Source organism: Capra hircus, chromosome 23 (assembly GCF_001704415.2).
Source record: "Capra hircus breed San Clemente chromosome 23, ASM170441v1, whole genome shotgun sequence".
NCBI lineage: Eukaryota > Metazoa > Chordata > Mammalia > Artiodactyla > Bovidae > Capra > Capra hircus.
This window is the reverse complement of record NC_030830.1, coordinates 33,085,323-33,107,714: the sequence shown is the minus strand read 5'-3', so window position 1 is coordinate 33,107,714 and position 22,392 is coordinate 33,085,323. Positions and strand designations below refer to the sequence as shown.

At 48.6% G+C, this 22,392-nt stretch overlaps 1 protein-coding gene across 2 annotated transcripts in view; it reads right to left on the bottom strand.

The window, feature by feature from the left end:
* CCND3 (cyclin D3) overlaps window positions 253-22,392 on the bottom strand; it is a 95,044-nt gene continuing 72,904 nt past the window's right edge. Inside the window, exons 1-5 of one of the 2 annotated variants that reach the window (XM_018038733.1) lie at window positions 6,745-7,137; window positions 5,630-5,845; window positions 2,535-2,694; window positions 1,879-2,015; window positions 253-1,405 (exon numbers count right to left, since the gene is read on the bottom strand). In XM_018038733.1, the coding sequence (XP_017894222.1) occupies window positions 1,238-1,405; window positions 1,879-2,015; window positions 2,535-2,694; window positions 5,630-5,845; window positions 6,745-6,942 (879 nt within the window). In that variant the 5' untranslated portion in view covers window positions 6,943-7,137 and the 3' untranslated portion in view covers window positions 253-1,237. Of the gene's footprint in view, window positions 1,406-1,878; window positions 2,016-2,534; window positions 2,695-5,629; window positions 5,846-6,744; window positions 7,138-22,392 lie in introns of those variants that run through there. The other variant, XM_005696305.3, reaches the window with a different exon arrangement.

Here is a 22,392-nt window from a genome sequence, read left to right as displayed (position 1 = left end):
CATGTGGCCTTAATTGTGCAGTTTTGCATAGTGCAGTGCTTTTTAGAAATGTGCACATCAGGTTCTACAGCAGAACTTCGGATAACACAGGCAGAAGCCACATGGCCCACAAAGCCTGAAGTGTCTGCTCTGGCCCAAGACAGAAAAGGTGGGACGACTCCTGCTCCAGACATTGATTTCTGTCCTCTTTTACCCCATGCAGTCTAGAAATAGGCTTTCCCACAGACTGCCCTCTAATCCAAGAAGCCAAAGTCAGTTTTATTCTAGAAACTTTATTATAAAGGTAGCATGATGGTCCTCAGCCACCAGCCTGGACCTTGTGGCCTCAGGAAAGACCTGTGTTAACAGGGCCTGCCTCCCTCTCTGGACAGGGGGCTTGGTCATCACCAGGTCATCCCCTGCTTCATTCTGCAACGCCCCCTGCTCCTGGAGGATGGGGCAGAGGGCCAAAGGGAGAGGAGGGTATGGCCCCACTCCAGGCATAGCAGCTCCTTGGCCACAAAGATCCTCTAGCAAGTAGCAGAGGGGAGGAATACAGCAACCACCAGGGTTACCACCCCTGTGGCGGGGGGAGAAGGGCCCCACCACACCCTCATACAGTTGTACTCAAAGTAATTAATAAATTAAATCAACTTCCTTATGCACTGACACCCCCCTCCCCCCAATCACACAGGAGAAGCTGAGCAGAAAGCAAAGCAAGGAGGTTGGTTCCTGCCCCTGGACGGTGGCCGGGGCCCCTCCTAGAGTAGCTAGGATTATGCAGGGCCTCCAAGTGCTTGGAGAGGGATGTCCACTCTTGCCCCTAATGTGTAACTAGAACATCCGAGGCTGCTTCAGAAAGATCCCAATCCAAATGCAGTAATTAGGGAATCCCCTGGCGGTCCAGTGGTTAGGACTCCGAGCTTTCTCTGCCAGAGGCTTGGGTTCAGTTTTGGCAGTTGAGAGCCCCAGAGATAAGGGAGCCCCTAGAAAGGAATGCTGGTACATGTATTACACCTCAATGTCACTGGCTGGATGCAGGCAGGAGGAGGAGCCGGACTGGCCCCCAGCCGTGGCCGGCCAGGCCCCTTAGTGCACACTGCAGGGTTAGGTAGGACCTGACCCCTCTGGCTGGTGAGGGGCAAGGGGAAGGAGCCCCCTCAGGCTTCAACTGTGGCATGATTCCATTCCTGCGGCCAGGGAGGGGGGTGACAAGGTCCCCTCCTGCTGTCAGCAGCCACTCGGGGCCTCTCCAGGGCTACAGGTGGATGGCCGTGACGTCTGTGGGAGTGCTGGTCTGGCTGGGCCCCTGGCTGCTGGAGCCCCTGGGGGCTTTGGGTGCTGGGCTGGGAGAGGTCTGGGCGGCTTCCCTGAGGCTCTCCCTGAGGGCAGCTTCAATCTGCTCCTGACAGGCTCGCAGGCAGTCCTGGGGACAAGGGGGAGTGGTGAGGAAGGCCCGCTTCCCACCCCGCTTCCCGTCCTCCACCAGCATCTGCCAGCAGGTACAGGAGGACACCTCCCAACACAGGGAAGTCTGGGAAGGTTAGGCCACAGCCCAACCCCAGGAATCAGCCTTCAGTTCTCAGAAACTGGCAAGAGGATGTGGCAAGAGGGTGTGAGAGGGCCTGACATCTGACACCGAACCCCCCACCCCCACTCCTGCATACTGCTCGGCAAGGAAAGGGTACCCAGGGGCAGTGCCTTTCGGCCCACCCGCAGCACTTGCTCTTCTCCAGACCAAGGCAGGAGATAAAAGACCACAGAAGCCGCAAAGGTGGGGCACTTGAAACCTGGAGTGGAGACCAGGTTGGGAGTGGTCCACAGCACCCTCTGCTGGAAGCTCAGGGGAAAGTGCTACCTCGTGAGCTGAGGCCATTTGCCCAGCTGCCCAGCACTCACCACTTCAGTGCCTGTGATCCCTGCCAGCAGCTCTGTGAGCTCGTCCCCAGACGTGGAGCAGGCACCCAGGCCTTGCACTGCAGCTCCGATGCTGCCTGTGGCAATCATGGATGGTGGGTACATGGCAAAAGTGTAGTCTAGGAAAGAGAAAAGGGACCATGAGACAAAGGGATCATGAATACCAGCGTGTACCTTCTATTTCCCAGGAAGTGCCAGGCTGTATGAATAGAGCACGGGTATACTGGGACACCCCAGCAGTGCGTGGTATAAGAACAGCTGGGGAGAGGGTCAGGGTAGTAAGTGATCCAGGCCAGGAACCAGAGAGTGAATGGGTCTCTTCCTGGTATGGACACAAAATTAAGGTTAAGAGACCTGGGTTCTTGGCCTGGCTTAGTCACTGAGACAGCCTGGGCAAGTCACTTCTCTCTAAGCCCTTGGTGTCCCCAGCTACATACTCGGGTGGGAGGTGGGGGTGGGGGGCTGCAGCATCTCTGAGATCCCAGACAGCTCTGCTGCTTTCTTGTGTTGATACTGGGGGCTCAGAGGATAGAATTTTCACAAATTTTGAAGTTATAAACCGAACCTCCTAGTTCTCTCTCACCTTTCCAAGTCTTCTGATTTCCCTGGCTTGGCACATGTGTGTGTGGGACTCTTACCTGTAGCACAGAGGGCCAAAAAGGTCTGGGCATGCTTCTTGACCAAGGCTTGTCGGTCGCGGGGCAGAGAGAGCCGGTGCAGAATCAGGGCCAGGAAATCGTGGGCAATCACTGCGGCCAGGTCCCACTTGAGCTTCCCCAAGACCAGCACCTCCCAATCCTGGAGGCAGAGGAAGAGGGCGGGGTCAGTGGCTGAAGAAGGGAAGGGGAGGAAGTAAAGTGGAAGTCTCACAGGGAACAAAGCACATCACACTTAAAGGTCAAGACTCCAGGTCTGCTTTTGAACTTCAGGACTGGCACTGTGGAATGGGGAGTCCAGGGCGGGGAACAGCTAGGGGCACTTGCTTTGAGCATCTATTGTTCAACTTCCTAGATGCCAGAACTACATGCTTTACATAAACTGCCTCTTTTAATCCTGCTGGGTTATCTTTTGGGGGGTCCAACTGTCCAGGCCTTCTCTCAACTTCTGCAAGGCTCTGAGCAGGCCTCCAGTCATAGCTGAAAGAAAAGTCTGCAGACCACCATCACCAGGAACTAGAGGCTCTTCTGGTGTGAAGCAGAAAGACTCTCCATAATCTCAAGGATTTGCGCAAGGGGAGATTACTAGCCTCTCCCCCAACTCAGCATGCCCACCAAGTCCACACCTCTTGAAGGAACTGGGGTTAGCGTGAGGCCCTTTCTCCTCTGACACAGCCCCTGAGCCAACCCCAAGGTTCCTCAAAGTGGAGGTTGCCCAACCCAACCCACATCCCCTTGGGGGGACACTGGGGTGGGGGGCTGAAATAGAGCACCCCACTCCACCTCTCTGGCTGAAACCCAGTGCTTAGTGTCATTTGAGTCTCAGGGGGAGAAGTGGAGGTCAAGGCAGACAGGATGGGTCCAGGTGATGATCCCTGAGGGACCAAACCATCTCTCCGTCAGTCCCAGCCTCCCTACTACTGCTGGGTCCTGGAAGGAGACTGGGAGCCCCACCCAGTCCACTCCTCTGGGGTTCCCAGCCCTGGCCCTATTTCTGAGTTGCACACAGGAGGATTTCTTCATTGTCTTATCTCAGGAAGGAACTCACGGGTTTAACCCTTAGTGGGGTAGAAATGGCAACCCCACCCAATCTCTTTTCGGCCCTCTGTCACAGCTGCCCCTCTCCTGGCCCCCACCTAGGTGTCATGATCTTCAGCCTCTCACAAAGCCTCACAGAAATCAGCCTGGCCTGGAGACAGAAGAAGTTGAGCAGAGAAGTTAGCATTCTACTCCCCGTGCTTATTCCAGGGGTCAAACTCCTAACTCAGAAGTCAACAAAAAGCATCCAGGATCCAAGGAAACATCTGGAAGGCAGCTTGGAGTGGGGACGCATAGGGTCCTGCGTAGGGGGAGGGTGGCCACCTTACCCTCCATCTGGGCAGAATATCTCCTGAGAATCTCAGTCCTCACTTGACAGAGAACACACCCCTAGCAGCTTCCATCACAACCCTAACCTGAGGCCACCTGAGGCCTCGAACACACCACCCTCCGTGCAGCACCGAGCCAGGACCCTTCCTTCCTCCTCTGGGCCCCCACCTTCTTTGTGGCACAAGGATTATTTGGACTGACCGGAGCTCTCTGATGTCCCTTCCAACTCTGACCTTCTAGGAAGTCATCGATCGGCACGCTCCACCCCCAGCTCAGGCAGGGGAAGTGGGAGGAGAGGACTTTTGGCCTGTTCTGAAAAACTGCCCTCACATAAAGGCACACATCCCATGCTCATCTTTTCACAAAAATGAAGTCCCCTTCCACCAGCCCAAACTCCTTCAGAAACATCTTGCTCTCTATCCCTGGAAACCAGCTCCACCTTCAGACTTGCCCAAAACTACCAGATTCATCACAAAGAGCTGTGGAGCCTCCCAGATTCCCAGCTCTGGCCTCCTACTCCCATATCCGAGAGCTACTTGGCAGGAAGAGGAATCCCGTTCCCCGACAAGCAGCACTCAGGGGCCCCAGTACCCTGGCTTTCCTGGCCAGCCAATCACAGCAGCCAGCACGCTGCCCTCCTCCCCGGGAGATGGGGCCCAGAGACGCCTCTCGGGTCAAGAGAAGACTCGACTGCTGTAGAGCAAGGTGGAGGAAGGTGCCAGCTCACCCCTCTCCCCTGGGTCCCCCGAGAGATGATCTGCACGCTCCCAAATAACCTCTTCCAAATCCAAGCAACTCCCCACCTCCTCTCCAGGCTCAGTGGGGAAAGAGAACCATGACTCCCCTGCCCTGCCTCGGGAAGAGCCCAGCCCAAGTTCCCAGCAAGAGGCCCAGGGAGCCACTTCCCAAACCACAGGAGTGACAGCAGCTCCCCACAGGGTTATGAAAGACCTTGGTCAGGGTGGGTGGGCCAGGGGAGAGGGCATCATTATCACATCGGAAGCAGCTGCAGTTCAGCCCCAGTCTGTGCCTCAGCACTGGCCTTTGGCTAAAGGGGAAAAGATGATTCCACCAGGCCTGAAGCAGCTGCTTCTGAGAGCAGTTTCTCAGGGTGAGACTAGGGAATGGAGAATGAGGGAAGGAGCTGGTTCTCCTGGGATATAAAAGGAAGGAAGGAAGCAAAGTGGGATGGAACTCCTCGGCCCTTCCTTACAGCAGCTGGGGCCTGGCTTTAATCAGCTCTGGGAGACTTTTTGATCACAAAGTCCACACACTGGGAGACAAGATTCAACCCGGGCGGCCCCTTCCCCCACGTTGAGCACGTTCCACTCCCCCACTCCAGTGGGGGTGCACAGGCTTGTCCTGCTGCTGCCAATAAATAACTCCTGGTGGCTGTGTAAACCCAGAGGCAAAGTTCTGGTGAGTGTAGACATGCAGTTTGACTTGTTGCTATCTGGGAGAAAGACCATGAAGGAGTGGCACCCCCTGGAGGTCAAGACAGGGGATCTGGCTCATGCTGGGAGCGCAAGCCTGAACTGGGGCCACCCTGACCATCACACCACACTGTCCCATCTTTTGTCAAAAGAAAAAGAAAAAAAGCTGCTACCCTGCCCAGGGGCAGAAAGCCTCCCGAGGTCTCAGCTTCCCCCATCCTGGTACATTAGGAAGGAGGCAGGGGGTGCTGGCAGGTGGGGAGGGTATGCACGCACCCGCAGCTGGCGCGGGGAGACAGAATGGTCGGTGTAGATGCACAGCTTCTCGATGGTCAGGGGCGTCGTCTCGCGCAGCTTGGAGGCCAGCAGCATGCAGACCGCACCCAGGAGCTGCAACTGCGCCTTTCGGGTGGGGACGCAGGACAGGTAGCGATCCAGGTAGTTCATGGCCAGGGGGAAGACTTCCTCTTCACAGCGCTGCTCCTCACACACCTGGGGGAGGGCGCACAGTCACTTCGGGGGCAGAGGCTTAGGAAACGCAGCAGCAACTAAAGGCGAGGGGTGCGGTGCGCTGAAGGGAAGTGGAATGGGGAGCAAGACACGGGAGGGGGTAGGTGTACTCACAGTGACAAGGACTAACACGCAGGATGCGCCTTCCCCAAGGTGACACCCTCCCACTTCCTCTGCGGTGCCTCCTTTCCCCGGGGGTGGGAGTGGGCGGGGGGGGGGGAGCGGGATACGCCAGAGGCTCCCTTCCTTCAGGAATCCAAACTGAGGCTGATCTGCACCCCCCGTACCAAGGGAGAGGGGTTCGGAAGAGTCACCCATAGAAGCCAGAAAACTGGGATCTTACCCCCATTACTGCCACCCAGTGCACACACCCAAAAGGAAGGGAGGAGACTCCAGCGGCTGCCTCCCGCACTTTCCATTTCCCTGACGGCCGGAACAGCGCGCCACCCCCACCGGCTTCCCCGCCAGAACCCCCGCGACACACACAAGGAACCGGCTCTGCGGCGGGGGCGGCCGAGCCCAGGGTTTTCCAGGCGCGCTCTCCCGAGAAGACCGGGCGTGCGGTGGGGGCGGGGGGAGGCTTTTGAGAGAAGTCAGAGGGGAGAGGGTGGCCCTCGCCCCGCTTTCCCGGCCCGAAGACAGGGTTATTTGGGGGTGCCAAATGCCTGGCGGTCAGGGTCAGAGAAGGGCAAGAAAAAGACAGCACCGAGGCAGCCGGCTAAGGGCGCGCGAGTGAAAAGTCCAGGCCCCGGGGATCTGCGCCACAGAAACATCTTGCTGATTGTTGCTGAGGACCAGGATGTCCCGACAGGGCGGCCCCGGGATGTCCGGAGCCCGGGACGTGGGGGTGACGGGGGAGGGGAGACCCGCCCGGGCGGTACCTCCAGCATCCAGTACGCCAGCATCTTCCGCATGTGCGGCTTGATCTCCCTCTGCACACACTGGAAGTAAGAGGCGCGGGGCACGTAGCGCTCCTCCAGGCGGAGCAAGCTCTGCAGGACACGCTGGTCCCCTAGCAGCCGCGGGTCCGGCCCGGCCCGGGGCGCGTGCCGAGTGCCCTCGCAGCACAGCAGCTCCATCCTCGGGCAGCGCGCGGGCAGGGCGGGAGTGCGGGCTCGGGAGCCAGAACGCAGGCGGCGGGCCGGAGAGCGCGGGGCGCGGGACTGCGGCGCTGTCGCTGGCACTGCGCGGCCGAGCCTCAGCCCGCCCCCGCCGCCGCGCGCGCGCCGCTTCCCTGACAGGCGCCCCGCCCCTCGAGACCGAGTAGCAACCGTGGAATGCTCAGACGTCGCGACGCTCCGGGGGCGGGGCCTCCGGCGCCCGGACGGAAAGGGCTGGCGGGCGCTCCCCCTCCCCCGGGCGACCGCATTGGTCGGCTGGGCGCGGGCCGCCGGCTTCCGGGCGCTCCGGATCCTTCTGACCACCCGGTGCTAGAGGAGTGTGCTTTGGAGGTGGGACTCTCCTCGCCCCCCGCCCCCACCTCCGAGCCCTTCCATTTTTGCATCTCCCGACTCCAGGCGCCCCGAAAGGTTATTCATTCATTCGTCAAACTCTACTTCACCCGCTGCTTGCTCTAGGAAAAGTAAATAATAATAAAATAGCTAGATCTTAGGGGAGAGTGGTCTGAGCACTTATTGAAATCTTAATGAAGAAGCTGTGGGTTAGGTCTTATACTGATTTTGCAGTTGAGGAAACTGAAGCAGTAACTATAATAATAGTTCGTCTGCGGCAGAGCTAGGATTGGGAAGCCGACGGTCTGCCCCCAGAATCTCTGCTCTACCCCGTGGCTACTTAAACTGATCCCGAACCAGCCTGAGAGCGGGTCAGAAAAGCAGAACCTCAGGCCCATCCCCTGACCTACTGGATCAAAATCTGCCTTTAACCAGATCCCTGGTGATTCCTGTACACACTAAAGTGTGAGAAGAGACAGTCCTAAATCCGCACGCTTGAGAACTACAACAGGGCGGAAGGGTCATGGATTCAAGGCCTCACCTTGTCTGTCATTAAGTTGGGTGTGTGGCCTTGGACAAACCCTGACGTTGGCCTTAGTTTCCGTTTGAGGAAATGATGGGTGGAGAAACTGCCTCCTTTCTAGAGGAGTTTCTTGCTCAGATTCTATAAAATCCTAAAGGCGCCACTTTTACCTCCCAAGCTTTGAGACTTTGCAGCGTTTCCAGAGCTGGATTCCGCGTGACCAGGAGGCAAACACACCACAAGCCTCCAGTAATGCTCCAAATGGCAGGAGGCCATGGGGATCCCTGCCTTTCCTGGGGTCCTCCAAGGAGGTGAGACACTAAGGAAGTTAATTGCTAGAGAAATGACACTCTATAGAAAGAGGTCAGTCCTACGCTAAGCATTATCCCAGTGAATTGTTCTTTTTTATACAATAAATTTTCTGTTGTTTGCATATCATGGAAATATTCAATGCATTGTAGAAGACAGAAAATACCGATGTCACACAAAAAAGTAAAGAGTAAGTACTGGCAGTTTCACCATCCAGATTGTTGTCCTTCAGTCACTAAGTCGTATCCAACTCTTTGAGACCCCATGGACTGCAGCATGCCAGGCTTCCCTGTCCTTCACTGTCTCCCAGAACTTGCTCAAACTCATGTCCATTGAGTCAGTGATGCCATCCAACCATCTCATCCTCTGTTGTCCCCTTCTCCTCCAGCCCTCAGTCTTTCCCAGCATCAGGGCCTTTTCCAATGAGTTGGCGCATTGCATCAGTTGGCCAGATAACCCTTTAAAATGACAATGTTTATTTTTCTAAAATTGTTCTATGAATAAACATATTTTTAAGAATGACATCATTGCGAACTATTTTGTAAACTTTTTTTTTTTCACGAAAAAGTATACTGTCAGCACTTTTCCATCTCATTAAATATTCTATAACTTTTAAAATAACTACCTAGTAAACCATTGAGGGAATATAGTGTAATGTATTTCACAAAAGCTGTATTATTGGAAATCTAGGTAGTTTCTAGTTCCTCCCTATTAGAAATAATACTGTAAAATATTTTTGTGGTAATATTTTTGTGCACACTCATGATTATTTCTAGAAGTGAATTAATTTCTAGAAGTGAAATTTCTCAATCTGAAGTTATGAAACATTCTAAGGCTTTTGATACAGTTCTTATTACCAAATTTCCCTGCTGAAAGGCTGAACCAAACTAATGAACAAACATTAGATATCTACTTAAAAAGAAAACAACAACTATCAACTGGCGAGATGAAAAGTGGTTTATTAGTAATGTGTACAAATTTTTAAATTCAAGAGTTCTTGTTGTATCAGTGTGAACGTGGGCTGTGTACCTTCTCTGATCTTGTAAGTCTTCTATTCCTGTCTTCAAAAATACAAGCAAGAAGTTTCTTGAGCTAACTAATCATTGCATTGCACGCTTTTGTTAAAGAGAACAGTGTATTTAAAATTCTAAAAATTAGATATGACGTTAAGGGGAGGCAAACATGTTGAAGCGTACAGGGCTTTTAGGGTGCAGAAGGGCTAAAAATGTAGCTTTTGAAGTTAGTACATAACCAAAAACCAGTTCTGTCCTGGATGTTTTTTTACTTTCAGAATTATTGAGTAGGACTGTTCTGTTAAGATGGTGCATCTTTGATGAGAGCAAATCATTTTTTTTCCCCCATAAGTATAACAGTATTTCCCTCCATTTTACAGAAAGGGAAACCAGTACTTTAAAGTGCCTAAATAATTTGCCCAAGGTCACAAAGCTAAAGTGGTCGAGGCTAGATACAATCTAGTGAGTCTGGCTGGAGAATCCATGCTCTTTACTTCATTCCGCTACCTCTTGTGCTGATCTATGAGTGCAAATTGATTTATTAGTTGTTGGTTTAGTGAGGAAGGCGGACAGAAACTACCCAGTCCTGGAAGCTTGGGAGTGAGCCTACATCCTGGGGAAGGGGGCTCCTGGTAAGCCGGGCATTTTGAAGGATACCTCTGCCTCGCCCTTGACTAGGACTGACATGCCCAGAGCAGAGTCATCCGGGACCTCTGGCCAAGGTCAGCTACAAGCTGGCTGGCTGTCCTCCATGGAGGCCGGTGAGCTCAGTGCCGGGCCAGGGCAGAGGAGTTCCTGGAGGGTTGGCTGATCTGCCTGGGAACTTCACCAAGCACCTCCATCTCAAAGGAACAGGGGCTCCCCTCATTATTCATAAAAGAAGGGGGAAAAAAAAAAAAAGGCAAAGCACTGACCAGGGCCAATATGGGGAGGAGTTTCTGCCCAGGTGCATTCAATTAGAACAAGTTGCTCAATGAAATGGCAAATGAGAGGAGGGGTGGGAATGGAATGTCACAAGCCAGATGAAAAGCCCCAAGGAGGAAGGAAACAATGCTTTCTTCCCCTTCTTCCTCTTCCCACTCCTCCTCCTCTTCAGCATTGAAATGTCCCCCTCCTAGAACTGAGGGGGTGAACAAGGTGATGGGTGAGGCTCATCACCCCACGGGCTACATTCCGTGGCTCAGTTACCTTCGGACCCATTCAGATGACAGGTAGAGAGGCGAGGCATCTTGGGTGGGGGCTGGGGCAAGTCTGCTTGCCTTCAAAGCCGGGCTCTACCTTTTCTTTTTTTGTTCAATGAGAGTAAGAATAGCTTCAGCCGCAAAGGGGTTCTGAGGACTAAACAGGCAGAAAGCATCTTGCCGGTGCCCGGCCCACTGAATGCCTGTGAGCATTCAAAGATGGAAGTTTTTGTTGCTATTACTATCATTCCCTCTCTTAAGGAGCACCCTTTACTCTATGAACATACACCCAGGACCCCTCAGAGAAAAGTAAAGGTTTGAGCAGCAGAAGCCATCCGTCTAGAACGGCACCACCATTACATTCCACGGTGTAAAGCGAGTGGTCAAGGGGACGGTGATGAACACCGGAGGGCTTGGGGCCACATCACTCTGTCCCTCCACCTACCCTGGCTGTGTGACTCTGGGCAAATTGTACCACCTTTCTGTGCCTCAGTTTCCTCTTCTGAAACTAAGAATGACAGGAATGAAACTGTGCTTCTGTTGCATGGGTTTGTTGCTAAGCAAGCCTGTTGGGTTTGGTAGTTTAGCAAACCTGCTTTCTTGAGTGATCATTAACTTACAGGGGTCTCCTATACTTTTTTCTTTACTTACAATGCCCTAGTGGGATTAACTTTTTAATTACCTGCTTTGTCCCTTTACTCTGTCTCTATGAGTAATACCTCCCCTTCGAGTGGCCAGAAGGATGGAATGCACTCATTCGTGTTAAACACATGAAATAGTGCCTGGCATACGGTGAGCCATTTTTTTAAAGTTCATTGTGATTGTGGTACTTACAGACACAAACTTCTTTATGTGTACAGACTATTTATGATAATAAATGTAACACAATAGATGTGGAGGCACATGGAAAATAAAAAATGCCAGGGATTACTGTAGTGGTGGTGAAGATCTGGCAAATTCTAATATATGAAAACTGGTCTGATGGGCTATTATCAGATATCCTAGTTTTCTGAGAACTGGAGACACTTATATGAATACTCTTCATACTGTTCCCCCCCCCAACTTTTTACTTGGAAATATTTCAAAACTACAGGAAAGCTGCAAGAATAGCAGTGACCACTAACACACCTTTCACCTAAATTCCTATGTGTATTTTGCTGAACTATTTGAGACCTGATTACAGACATCATGATTTCTCATCTCTACATGTTTCAGTCTGGGTCGCCTAAGAATGCAAGTCTCCCACGTAACCATGAAACAATGATCCCAATTAGAAATGTATGCTAATACAATATCGCAATCTGCATACCAAGGTCCCCAGCTGTTCCAGTAATAACCCTTCATAGCTTTTTGCTTTCTCAACCCAAGATCCACTCAAGGATCGTGTTTGCAATGTAACCTCTTTAATTTCCTTTACTCTAGAGCAGTTTCTGATCCTTTAAAAAAAGTTTTTGATGTACTTCCCCAGTGGTCCAATGGTTAGGACTGTGCTTCTACTCCAGAGGGCACAGGTTTGATACCTGGTCAGGGAACTAAGATCCCACATGCCTTGCACTGTGACCAAGGGGTGGAAAAGTCTTTGAGAACACGGGTATTTTGGAAAGCCAATTGTTTTACACAGTGTACTCCAATTTGGATGCATCTGATTGTTTTCTCCTGACTAAATGAGGATTGATAAATATTTTTATATTTTTAGTAGAAATATTACCTAATGATGTTGTGTCCTGAATGCGTATTTTTGAGTGGAAAAATCAAGCACAAAACCAAACTGGGGGCTTCCTGGGTGGCTCCGTGGTAAAGAATCCACCTGCCAATGAAGGAGACACGGGTTTGATCCCTGGTCTGGGAAGATCCCATGTGCCACAGAGTAACTAAGCCATGCGCCACAACTACTAAGCCTGTGCCCTAGAGTCTGCGAGCCGAAACTATTGAGCCCACATGCTGCACCTACAGAAGCCTGAGAGCCGTGGAGCCCATGCTCCACAACGAGAGAAGCCAGCATAATAAGAAGCCTGTGCACCGCAACCGGAGAGTAGCCCAAGCAGTGAGGAAGACCCAGCACAGCCAAAAATAAATAAATTATTTAACAAACAAACAAACAAAAAACCCCAAACATAATTCTTTTGAGGACTCAGGAGACACTTCAGGGCTTATGGTGATCAAGGTCACTATTTTCAGCATCTGCTGTACAATATTTTAGATCTGTACTCTTCAAAAGTTCTTGTTCATCCACTCCTCAGTAAAAACGGAGCAATCTCTTCCAGTAGTTATGGAAGACTTAATTTAGAAACTATGTCCAAACCTGCTACTCTAACATATTATGTCCATTATACAACACACTAAAAAAATGGAAAGAACAAGACAAAAATACATAGATCAGAATTTTTCACATTTTCTTCCCACTCTACAGTGCAACATCTTACACCCGGTGTTCACCCTTATTTGTTTACTCAGCTCCCGAGACAGGCTTCACTGTTGATCAGAACACTCCCAGTGAGGCTGGACGGACCTTAAAAATGTCAACACAGTACTCTGGGCAGTGCCATCAAATCAGAGCAGGCACATGAGCTGACCTGTTTTCTGTTTCTGTTTTACCCAGGAGGCTGCCTTCTTGACAGCTTCACCCAGCACCTCTACACCCAACTTCTCCAACATGGAGATCCTCAGCTTTCCTCAACAAACCTGCTCCTCCCACCAGCTTCCCCCATATCAGCACATGGCAACTCCATCCTTCCAGCTGCTCAGGCCAGAACACTTGGTGTCATTCTTGACTACTCTCTTTCAACTCCCACATCCACCCATCAGCAGACCATGGAAGAGTCTACTTTCAAAATATCTGTAAAATTCAACCCTCTTTTCTTCTTTTCCTCTGCTACCTCCCTGGTCCAAATTCAGTTCTTCTTTGTCCTGACTGGTCTCCCACATCCAAAGCATTACTCATTTCTGGTTGGTTCTATGTCCAAAATACATCTCCAGTCCTTGCCTTTTCTCTATTTCCGCTTCTCCCACCCTGGTCTAAGCGGCATCATCTGTTGCCTGGATTGGGATGGTGGCTCCTAAGGGGCATCCCTGGTCCACCCTTGCCCCCTCCAGTCTAGTCTCAACCCCCAGGGCTCTCCATTCACGTAATTGTCTCTTACTCACCCTGCTCTGGCCACACTGGTCTCCTTATTGCTCCTGGACCATACAGGCATACATGTTCCCTTTGTATTTCCTGTCCCATCAGCCTGGCATGTTCTGCATCCAGTGACCCCATGGCTCTGCCTTTGGGCTTTGACTAAAGTCACTGCTCAATTTTTCTGCTTACCACTAATCACTGACATACACCACACCTTACCTCCGTGTTCTGTTTATAGTTTGTCTACTCTACCCCACTGAAACAGAATGGTGCCTGGTTTATAGTAAGTGTTTAAACTGTTTTGTTTTTTTTTTCTGCCTGAATAAATGAATGCATGAATGAGACAAATTGGATGTGAGAAAAACACCAGCACAATCGCACGGTTGAAGGCTGCTGCGTGTGGAGGCAGGTCTGGAATTAAGCACCACCAGCACTTCCAGCTTTCCTGGATGGTGGTGGGCACAGTGGGTCCTGACAATGGAAAGAGCCATCAGGCAAAGTCACAAGGCTGGAGGCTTGGACCGGGGGGACTGCTGTACCCTAAAATGTGAGGTCCAGGGGCATCGAGGTGGAAAACAGCTGTACATGCCACCTCATCAGAGTGGGATTCGAATGCAGTTGGGCACCAGAGCACGAGTTATAATCCTGAGTAAATGTATTTTTAACAGTTTTGTGCTCATTCGAAAGTTGTGTGTGCACCAGAACATCAAAGCTGGGCCTTCATCAAGCTTCCTTTTTAAGATACATTTATTCAATGAAAAGCTATTAATTTTGAAAATATGAAGTAGGATGTGGTGGTTGTGAGGGCCCCATGTGGATGACAGACAACTGGGAATTCACGGAAGAGGAAGAAAACAGCATATTTTGGTAATTCCCCGGCAGTCCAGTGGCTGGGACTCTTCGCTTTCACTGCAGGAGGCGTGGGTTTGATCCCTGGTTGGAGGAAATAAGATCCCACATGCCCCATGGTCTGGCAAAAAAAAAAAAAAGGAAGAATTTTGAACCCAAAGACCTCAATTTAAGTCTCAAGACCTGGTTCGGTACCAGCTATAAACCCAGAATCAAGCAAGTGCTTTAAATCTGGGAGCTTACTTCCCCATCTATAAAAGGGGATAACAAGAGCCCAAACTGCTTAGGGGATGGTTCTAAGACCAGATGAAATAAGGCACTGGTTAAAAAACACTAAGTTGGGACTTCCCTGGTGGTCCAGTGGTTAAGGCTTTGAGTTCCCAATGCAGGGGACCCAGGTTTGAGCCCTGGCCAGGGAACTAGATCCCACATGCCCCAACTAAAACTTCTGCATGCCACAACTAAGACCTGGTACATCCAAATAAATAAATACTAAAAAAAAAAAAAAAAAAAACCTACTAAGTAAACTGTGAAGTGCTAGGCAAATCTAAGGGGTGATTCAAAGAAATATCATGGAGAACCAGTAGGGATGGGGAATCCTACCCTACCCTTCTTTGTGTGACCCCCAAACCCCCACTATCGCCACCCCAACTTCAGCCTTACAAACAGAACCCAGATTTTGTTGTGATATCAGATGACTGTTTTAGAAGAGGCTGGATACTCCCCTGTCTCAGAGGTTAAACCTAAATTATTTTAAACCAAATCAAGACAATTCCATAGCTGGTTTAGGAATGGGTAGTTGTCATAATCTGGCCATAAGGTGTGAAATAAGTCTGCTGCTGCTACTGCTGCTGCTAAGTCGCTTCAGTCGTGTCCGACTCTGTGCGACCCCATAGACGGCAGCCTGCTAAGGGGCTTCAATAAATGCAGCGCAAAAGATAAAAGACTCATTTCTGCCTTATGTGAGAATGGAGTAAGATATGCTAAAATTTATTGGATGCTTACTATGATTCTAAGCGGAGAAGGCAATGGCACCCCACTCCAGTACTCTTGCCTGGAAAATCCTATGGATGGAGGAGCCTGGTAGGCTGCAGTCCATGGGGGTCGCTAGGTCGGACACGACTGAGCGACTTCACTTTCACTTTTCGCTTTCATGCATTGAAGGAGATGGCAACCCACTCCAGTGTTCTTGCCTGGAGGATCCCAGGGACGGTGGGGAGCTGGGATCCCTGGTGGCCTGCCATCTCTGGGGTCACACAGAGTTGGACATGACTGAAGTGACTTAGCAACAATGATTCTAAGTGCATAATTCTAAGAGTTTAAAAAACTAATTCATTTAATCCATATAATATTAAACTTCTGAGGTAATGGACTATTATCATCCCATATGACAGATAGGTTAAGCAGTTTACCCAGTGTCAGATACCTATGGGATCTGAAACCAGGTTTGGCTACAGAACCCACACCCTTAGCCATGTTGCTGTGATGTCCAGAGCAGCTGCAGCCATCTTGCAACAATGAGGGAAGGAGCTGACACCTGAGAATGACAGCTGAAAGATCAGAACGAATTTCTCTCCCTAGTGTTGTTGCACTGCTGATTTAACCAATCTTGGCACCACCTACCACTGGGCTTTTTGTGATGCGTGAGATAGTAAATTTTCCTCATTGTTTAAGCAACTTTCACTCCCAAAATAAAAGTTCCTTTCTCTACTCTCACCCACACGATAGGACACCCTTCAATAGCAAATAGGCAAAGAGCTCCACCAAACATTCAAGAAAACAGTCATTTCAATACAAACTCTTTCAGAGAATATAAAAAGAGGGTTCACATCTCAACTCATTTTTAGTATAATTTTGATTCCAACAAGTGCAATATGAGAAAAGACAATTACACTTATGAACATGAATGTAAAATCCTAAGCAAGATATTAGCAAATATAAAAAGGGTGATATGTTATTGACTTTATACAAAAAATGCACAGTTTATTTTGAACAGAACCATTATATTTTATCACACTAAAAGATTAAAGGGGAAAAAAAACATATGATCATATCAACAGATGCCAAAGAAGTTTTTTTATAAAATTCAACATCCATTTACAATAAGAAAAAACTCTTGTCAAAGTAGGGATAGATGGAAACTTTTCTAGTCTGATATAGGGCATCTATAAAATCCTACAGTAAACATCTTATTTAGTAGTGATGCACTGAAAGTAAAGAAGGCAAAGTGCCAAGGATGCCAAGCCACTGGACGGAACTCTGAAGGCTTTAGCAGAGGCTGAAAAAGACCAAAGGTTACTGGTTCCTTCTCCGTGGCCATCCTTTGTTCTCAAGGCCACCTGTGCCCAATGTTCTCAAGGTAGACCATCATCTTCCCACCCCTCTCTTATACATATTTTAAAGGTATCAATTATCTCTTTTATTTATTTAATTAATAAGTTCAGGCCACACGGTGTGGCATGTGGGATCTCAGTTCCCTGACCAGGAATCAAGCTTGCACCCCCTCCACATGGCAGTGCAGAATCTTAACCACTGGACTGCCGCGGAAGTTCCCTTAACTTGTACATTTTTTTTATGAATAGCATCATCTTTCTTCAGAGTCTTCAGACTTTAAGCTCTAGTGCCATCTTAGATTTCTTTCTTCATTGGGTTTCCTGTACCCAATTAGTTCCCTGGGCCAATAAAACCATTCCCTGAAGCTCACTTAGATCCCACTATTCCTATTCCTCTGGTAGGCTTTTGGCAAATTTCTCAAAATTTGCCACTAGTGGTCCAGTGGTTGAGAATCTGCCTGCCAATGCAGGGGACATGAGTTCGATCCCAGGGTCAGGAAGCTCCCACAGGCCTCGAGGCAGCTATGCCCTGCACCACAACTACTGAACATAACAGTGTTCTAGAGCCTAACAGCGGCAACTGTGGAGCCCAGGCGCCATACCTCCAGAAGCTTGAGTGCCCTAGAATGTATGTTCCTCCGGAACAAGGGAAGACCACCACCGTGAGATGCCCGTGCATCACAACGGGCGAGCAGCTCCTGCTCTCTTCAACTGGAGAAAGCCCTCTCCCAGCAACAAAGGCCCAGCACAGCCAATAAATTAATTAATTAATTTAAAAAAAAGAGACTTCACTTTCCAGTGCAGGGGGTGCTGGTTTGATTCCTGGTTGGGGAGCTAAGATGCCACATGCCTCAGGGCCAAAAGTCCAAAGCCTAAAACAGAAGCAGCACTGTAACAAATTCCATAAAGACTTTAAACATGGTCCACATCCAAAACAAAAAACAAACAAACAAAAAAAAACAAAGCAAACCCCCTTCACAGCAGAGAGAATTCATCTCTCTGAAGAATCCGTTTGCATAATCTAAAATTGCTTTCTGCAAACCTGAAAGTCTAATGCATGCATGCTCAGTTGCTCAGTCATGTCTGGTTCTTTGCCACCCCATGGACTGTAGCCTGTCAGGCTCCTCTATGCATGCCATTGTCCAGGCAAGAATATTGGAGCAGGTTGCCATTTCCTCCTCCAGAGGACCTTCCTGACCTAGAGAGCGAACCTGAGTCTCAAGTCTCCTGCATTGGCAGGTGGATTCTTTACCACTGAGCCACCAGGAAAGTCCAAAGTCTAATATGCTGTCTTTAAAATGTATGTACATTTGGCATGAGCTCCATAATACAGTCATAATTGCTAAAATATAAAAATAATGGTTTAAATTATCAATGGTTAAGGAAAATGAAACTCCATGGAAGCGATACACATTATAAGACTGTCCCCAAAGGAGTTTCAAACCCTCTTCTGAAAGGCCGGGGCTACATTACAATTACAGAAGCCTCCCTCAGAGGCTCTAAGTCTTTACCCTGCTTCCAGATAGATTCAGGATCCATGGCCCAGAGCCATCAGATTAATCTCTCACAGACACACCTTTCATCTCCAGTCCCTGGACCTGCTTATCAGTCAAATTTAAAAGTCAACCAGCCTGTCTTTTAAAGTTCTTCAAGAGTGCCAAGGCACCCTATCCCATTTTATCTTAGCTGGAGCACTCCAGTCCACCTCAGAGCCTTATCACCCAACACTGGCATCCTGCTCCTTCCTTCAAATCTACGTCTTTACTTTAAGGCCTAGCTTCTGGCCCACCAATTCCAGGAACTTCCCAGGTTGTAAGATTGAAAGATTCACAGGAATTTTGAGCCAAAAAGGTTGATGACACCCAGTCATACAACCAGTATGACACCCAGGCTTGATGACACCCAGGCATACAACCAGTAAAAGGGTGTTACAACTGCAGCCATGAAATTAAAAGGCGCTTGTTCCTTGGAAGAAAAGCTTGACAAACCTAGACAGCATATGAAAAAGCAGAGACATCATTTTGCTGACAAAGTCAAAGCTATGGTTTTTCCAGTAGTCATGTATGGATGTGAGAGTTGGACCATAAAGAAAGCTGAGCGCTGAAGAATTGATGCTTTTGAACTGTGGTGCAGGAGAAGACTCTTGAGAGTCCCTTGGACAACAAGGAGATCAGACCAGTCAATCCTAAAGGAAATCAGTCCTGAATATTTATCGGAAGGACTGATGCTGAACTTGAAGCTCCAATACTTTGCCAACCTGATGTAAGAACTGACTCATTGGAAAAGACCCTGATGCTGGGTAAGATTGAGGGCAGGAGGAGAAGGGGACAGCAAAGGATGAGATGGTTGGATGGCATCACGGACTCGATGGACATGAATTTGAGCAAGCTCTGGGAGCTGGTGATTAACAGGGAAGCCTGGTGTGCTGCAGTCCATGGGGTTGGAAAAGAGTTGGACATGACTGAGCGACTGAACTGAACAAACTGTGCTCATTGTATTCCCCAAAGATTGGAAACTCCTGGGAGTAGGTATCACATTTATTCCTAAAGTTTGTTAACCTCCTGTAGGATAAAGACATGGCTGTGGTTCCAGACTTCCTGCTCAGGCAACTCCCCTGTGTGGAAGGCCTTTCCTCCACCTCTTGTCAGTCATTTACACTGGCAAAATCCAGTTTAAGATTCCAAAATCAATAACCTCAGGTATGCAGATGACACCACCCTTATGGCTGAAAGTGAAGAGGAACTGAGAAGCCTCTTGATGAAGGTGAAAGAGGAAAGTGCAAAAGCTGGCTTAAAACTCAACATTCAAAAAACTAAGATCATGGCATCCAGTCCCATCACTTCATGACAAATAGATGGGGAAACAATGGAAACAGTGACAGACTTTTATTTTCTTGGGCTCCAAAGTCACTGCAGATGGTGACCACAGCCATGAAATAAAAGACGCTTGCTCCTTGGGAAAAAAGCTATGACCAACTTAGACAGCATATTAAAAACCAGAGACATTACTTTGCTGACAAAGGTCCATCTAGTCAAAGCTATGGTTTTTCCAGTAGTCATGTGTGGATGTGAGAGTTGGACTAGAAAGCAAGCTGGAGTGCCAAAGAATTGATGCTTTTGAACTGTGGTGTTAGAGAAGACTTTTGAGAGTCCCTTGCACTGCAAGGAGATCAGACCAGTCAATCCTAAAGGAAATCAGTCCTGAATATTCATTGGAAGGACTGATGCTGAAGCTGAAGCTCCAATACTTTGGCCACGTGATACGAACAGCTGACTCACTGGAAAAGACTGATGCTGGGAAAACTGAGGGCGGGAGGAGAAGGGGGCAACAGAGGATGAGAGGGTTGGATGGCATCACCGACTCACTGGACATGGGTTTGAGCAAACTCTGGGAGATAATGAAGGACAGGGAACTGGTGTGCCGCAGTTCACAGGGTCACAAAGAGTCAGATACGACTGAGTGATTAAACAAGGGTTGTTAATGAGCAGAAAAGATCCATACTTCCCCCAAACACACAAATCCAAGCCAGCTGACTTTTCATTTTAAAAAATACTATTTATTTATTTGGCTGTGTCGAATTATAGTTGTGGCATGCAGGATCTAGTTTCCTGACAAGGTATGGAACCCAGGTACCCTGATTGGGAGCTCGTAGTTTCAGCCACTGGACCATCAGGGAAGTCCCCAGGTGACCTTTTCTTCCTTTTTTTTTTTTTAAACATTTCTTCCAAGAGTGTTTGTATCATTTTTTCTCTTATTCATTCATTTATTCCACAGATCTTCCCTGACACCCGATCAAATGCCAAGAACCTCCTAAGGCCATGACCAATACAAGAACAAATAAAAGACAGCTCTTTTCTCTTAAAGGGAACACAATCTCCTGGGGGAAACAAAATGTACTTTGCTTTCCTTCTTAATAATCTACCTTTACTTGATTCTTTAACTGACTCAAGTATGTGGCTTTGGGGGCTTTGACTCATCGTGTGGCCTGAAAGGTCTCTGAAATCAGGAATTGAATCTTCTAAATTTTTTTGTATCTAAGTAGACTATGTTCCAGTTAGTAGCATTTGTCCTAGTATAATTATAAATGGTGCACCCTTTCACTCTCAAAAGTGTCCCAGATTGGAATAACAAGTGTTGCTGAGGATACGGAGAAAGTGGAGCCCTCCTACACTGACTGCTATGGGAATATGAAATGGTGAAGCTACTTTGGAAAACAACTTGGCAGTTCCTCAAATGTTAAACAGACAGTTGCCATATAATCTAGTGATTTCACTCCTAGGTAGATGCCCAAGAAAAAACCATACAGCTACACAAAAACTTGAATACAGGTGTCAGAGCATTATTATTATTCACGACAGCCAAAAAATGTAAGCAATCAAATGTCCATCAACATATGAACAAATATAATGAATCATATTTAAGAATGGTCTAATGAGTGGTATTCAGACAATGGAAGATCACTGAGACATTCGTAAAAAGGAATGAAGGGACCTCCTAGGTGGGCCAGTGGTTAAGAAGCCAGCTTCCCCTGCAGGGGGCGAGGGCTGGAGAACTAAGTTCTTAGATGCCCTGCAGCATGGCCAAAAAATAAATTAATAAAAAATAACATAACATAAAAAGGAATAAAGCACTGATGCATAGTACAACATGAATGAACTCTGAAAGCATTATGGTAAGAGAAGGAAGCCAACCAAAAGCCCCATGCATAGTATGATTCCATTTATATGAATTGTTCAGAATAGGCAAATCTATGGAGGCAGAAAATAGATCAGTGGTCAGCCTAGGTCTGGGGTGGTGGTGCTAATGAGGACTGACTGCTAATGGGTACTGCATTTCTTTTGGGGATGATGAAAATATTCTAAAATTAGATTATAGTGATGACTGCACAAGTCTATAAATATCCTAAAAACCACTGAGGTGTGCACTTTATATAGGTGAATTCTATGATATGAAAATTATATCTCAATAAAACTTTTTAAAAAGCATTCTAGACTTCCCTGGTGGCCCACTAGCTAAGACTCTGTGCTCCCAATGCAAGGGGACCAGATTCGATTCCTGGTCAGGGAATTATATCCCACGTGTGCAACTAAGAGCTTGCATTCTGCAATTAAAAGATCCCACATACTGTAATGAAGACTGAAGATCCCACGTGCTGCAACTAAACCCTGCAACAGCCCCCCAAAATAAATGGATACCCAAAAAAAGGTGTTTCCAATTGGATAATAAATTATATGGTCACCTTTTATCTAGGGAGGCCTTAGCATGAATTATTGAGAGCACAGGTCTTTTGAGTTAGACCTGAGCCTGAATCCCACCTCTGCCACTTAACTTGTTATGTGTCCTGGGAGAAAGCCTCGGAGACTTGTTGTAATGTAAATAAGGTTATGCATGAAGAGGGCTGGGAGCCTCCCAATCCCATGTTCAAAGTCCTCAACTTCTAGTGGCTATTGACACAGGGAAATCTGATCTAGAATGGATGGAGGGACCGATGGGTGGAGCAAGCCTGAAGCAACTCAAAATTCAGGGGACTCATCCCACAAATGGTATGTTCTTCTTAAAAAGGAACTCAAGGAGAATCAGCAGACTGGGTTCCCCGCTGCCACCCATTCTGCTTGGTTATTCTGCCCACACATCTGGTGCTCTATAGGGTGCAAAGCCCTGGGCTGAGCTTCCTGGAGAATAATGGGGGAGAGGTCAGGATCTCCACTTTCAGGAGTTTCTCCCCCCACCCCCCCCCTCCCCCCACCTGCCC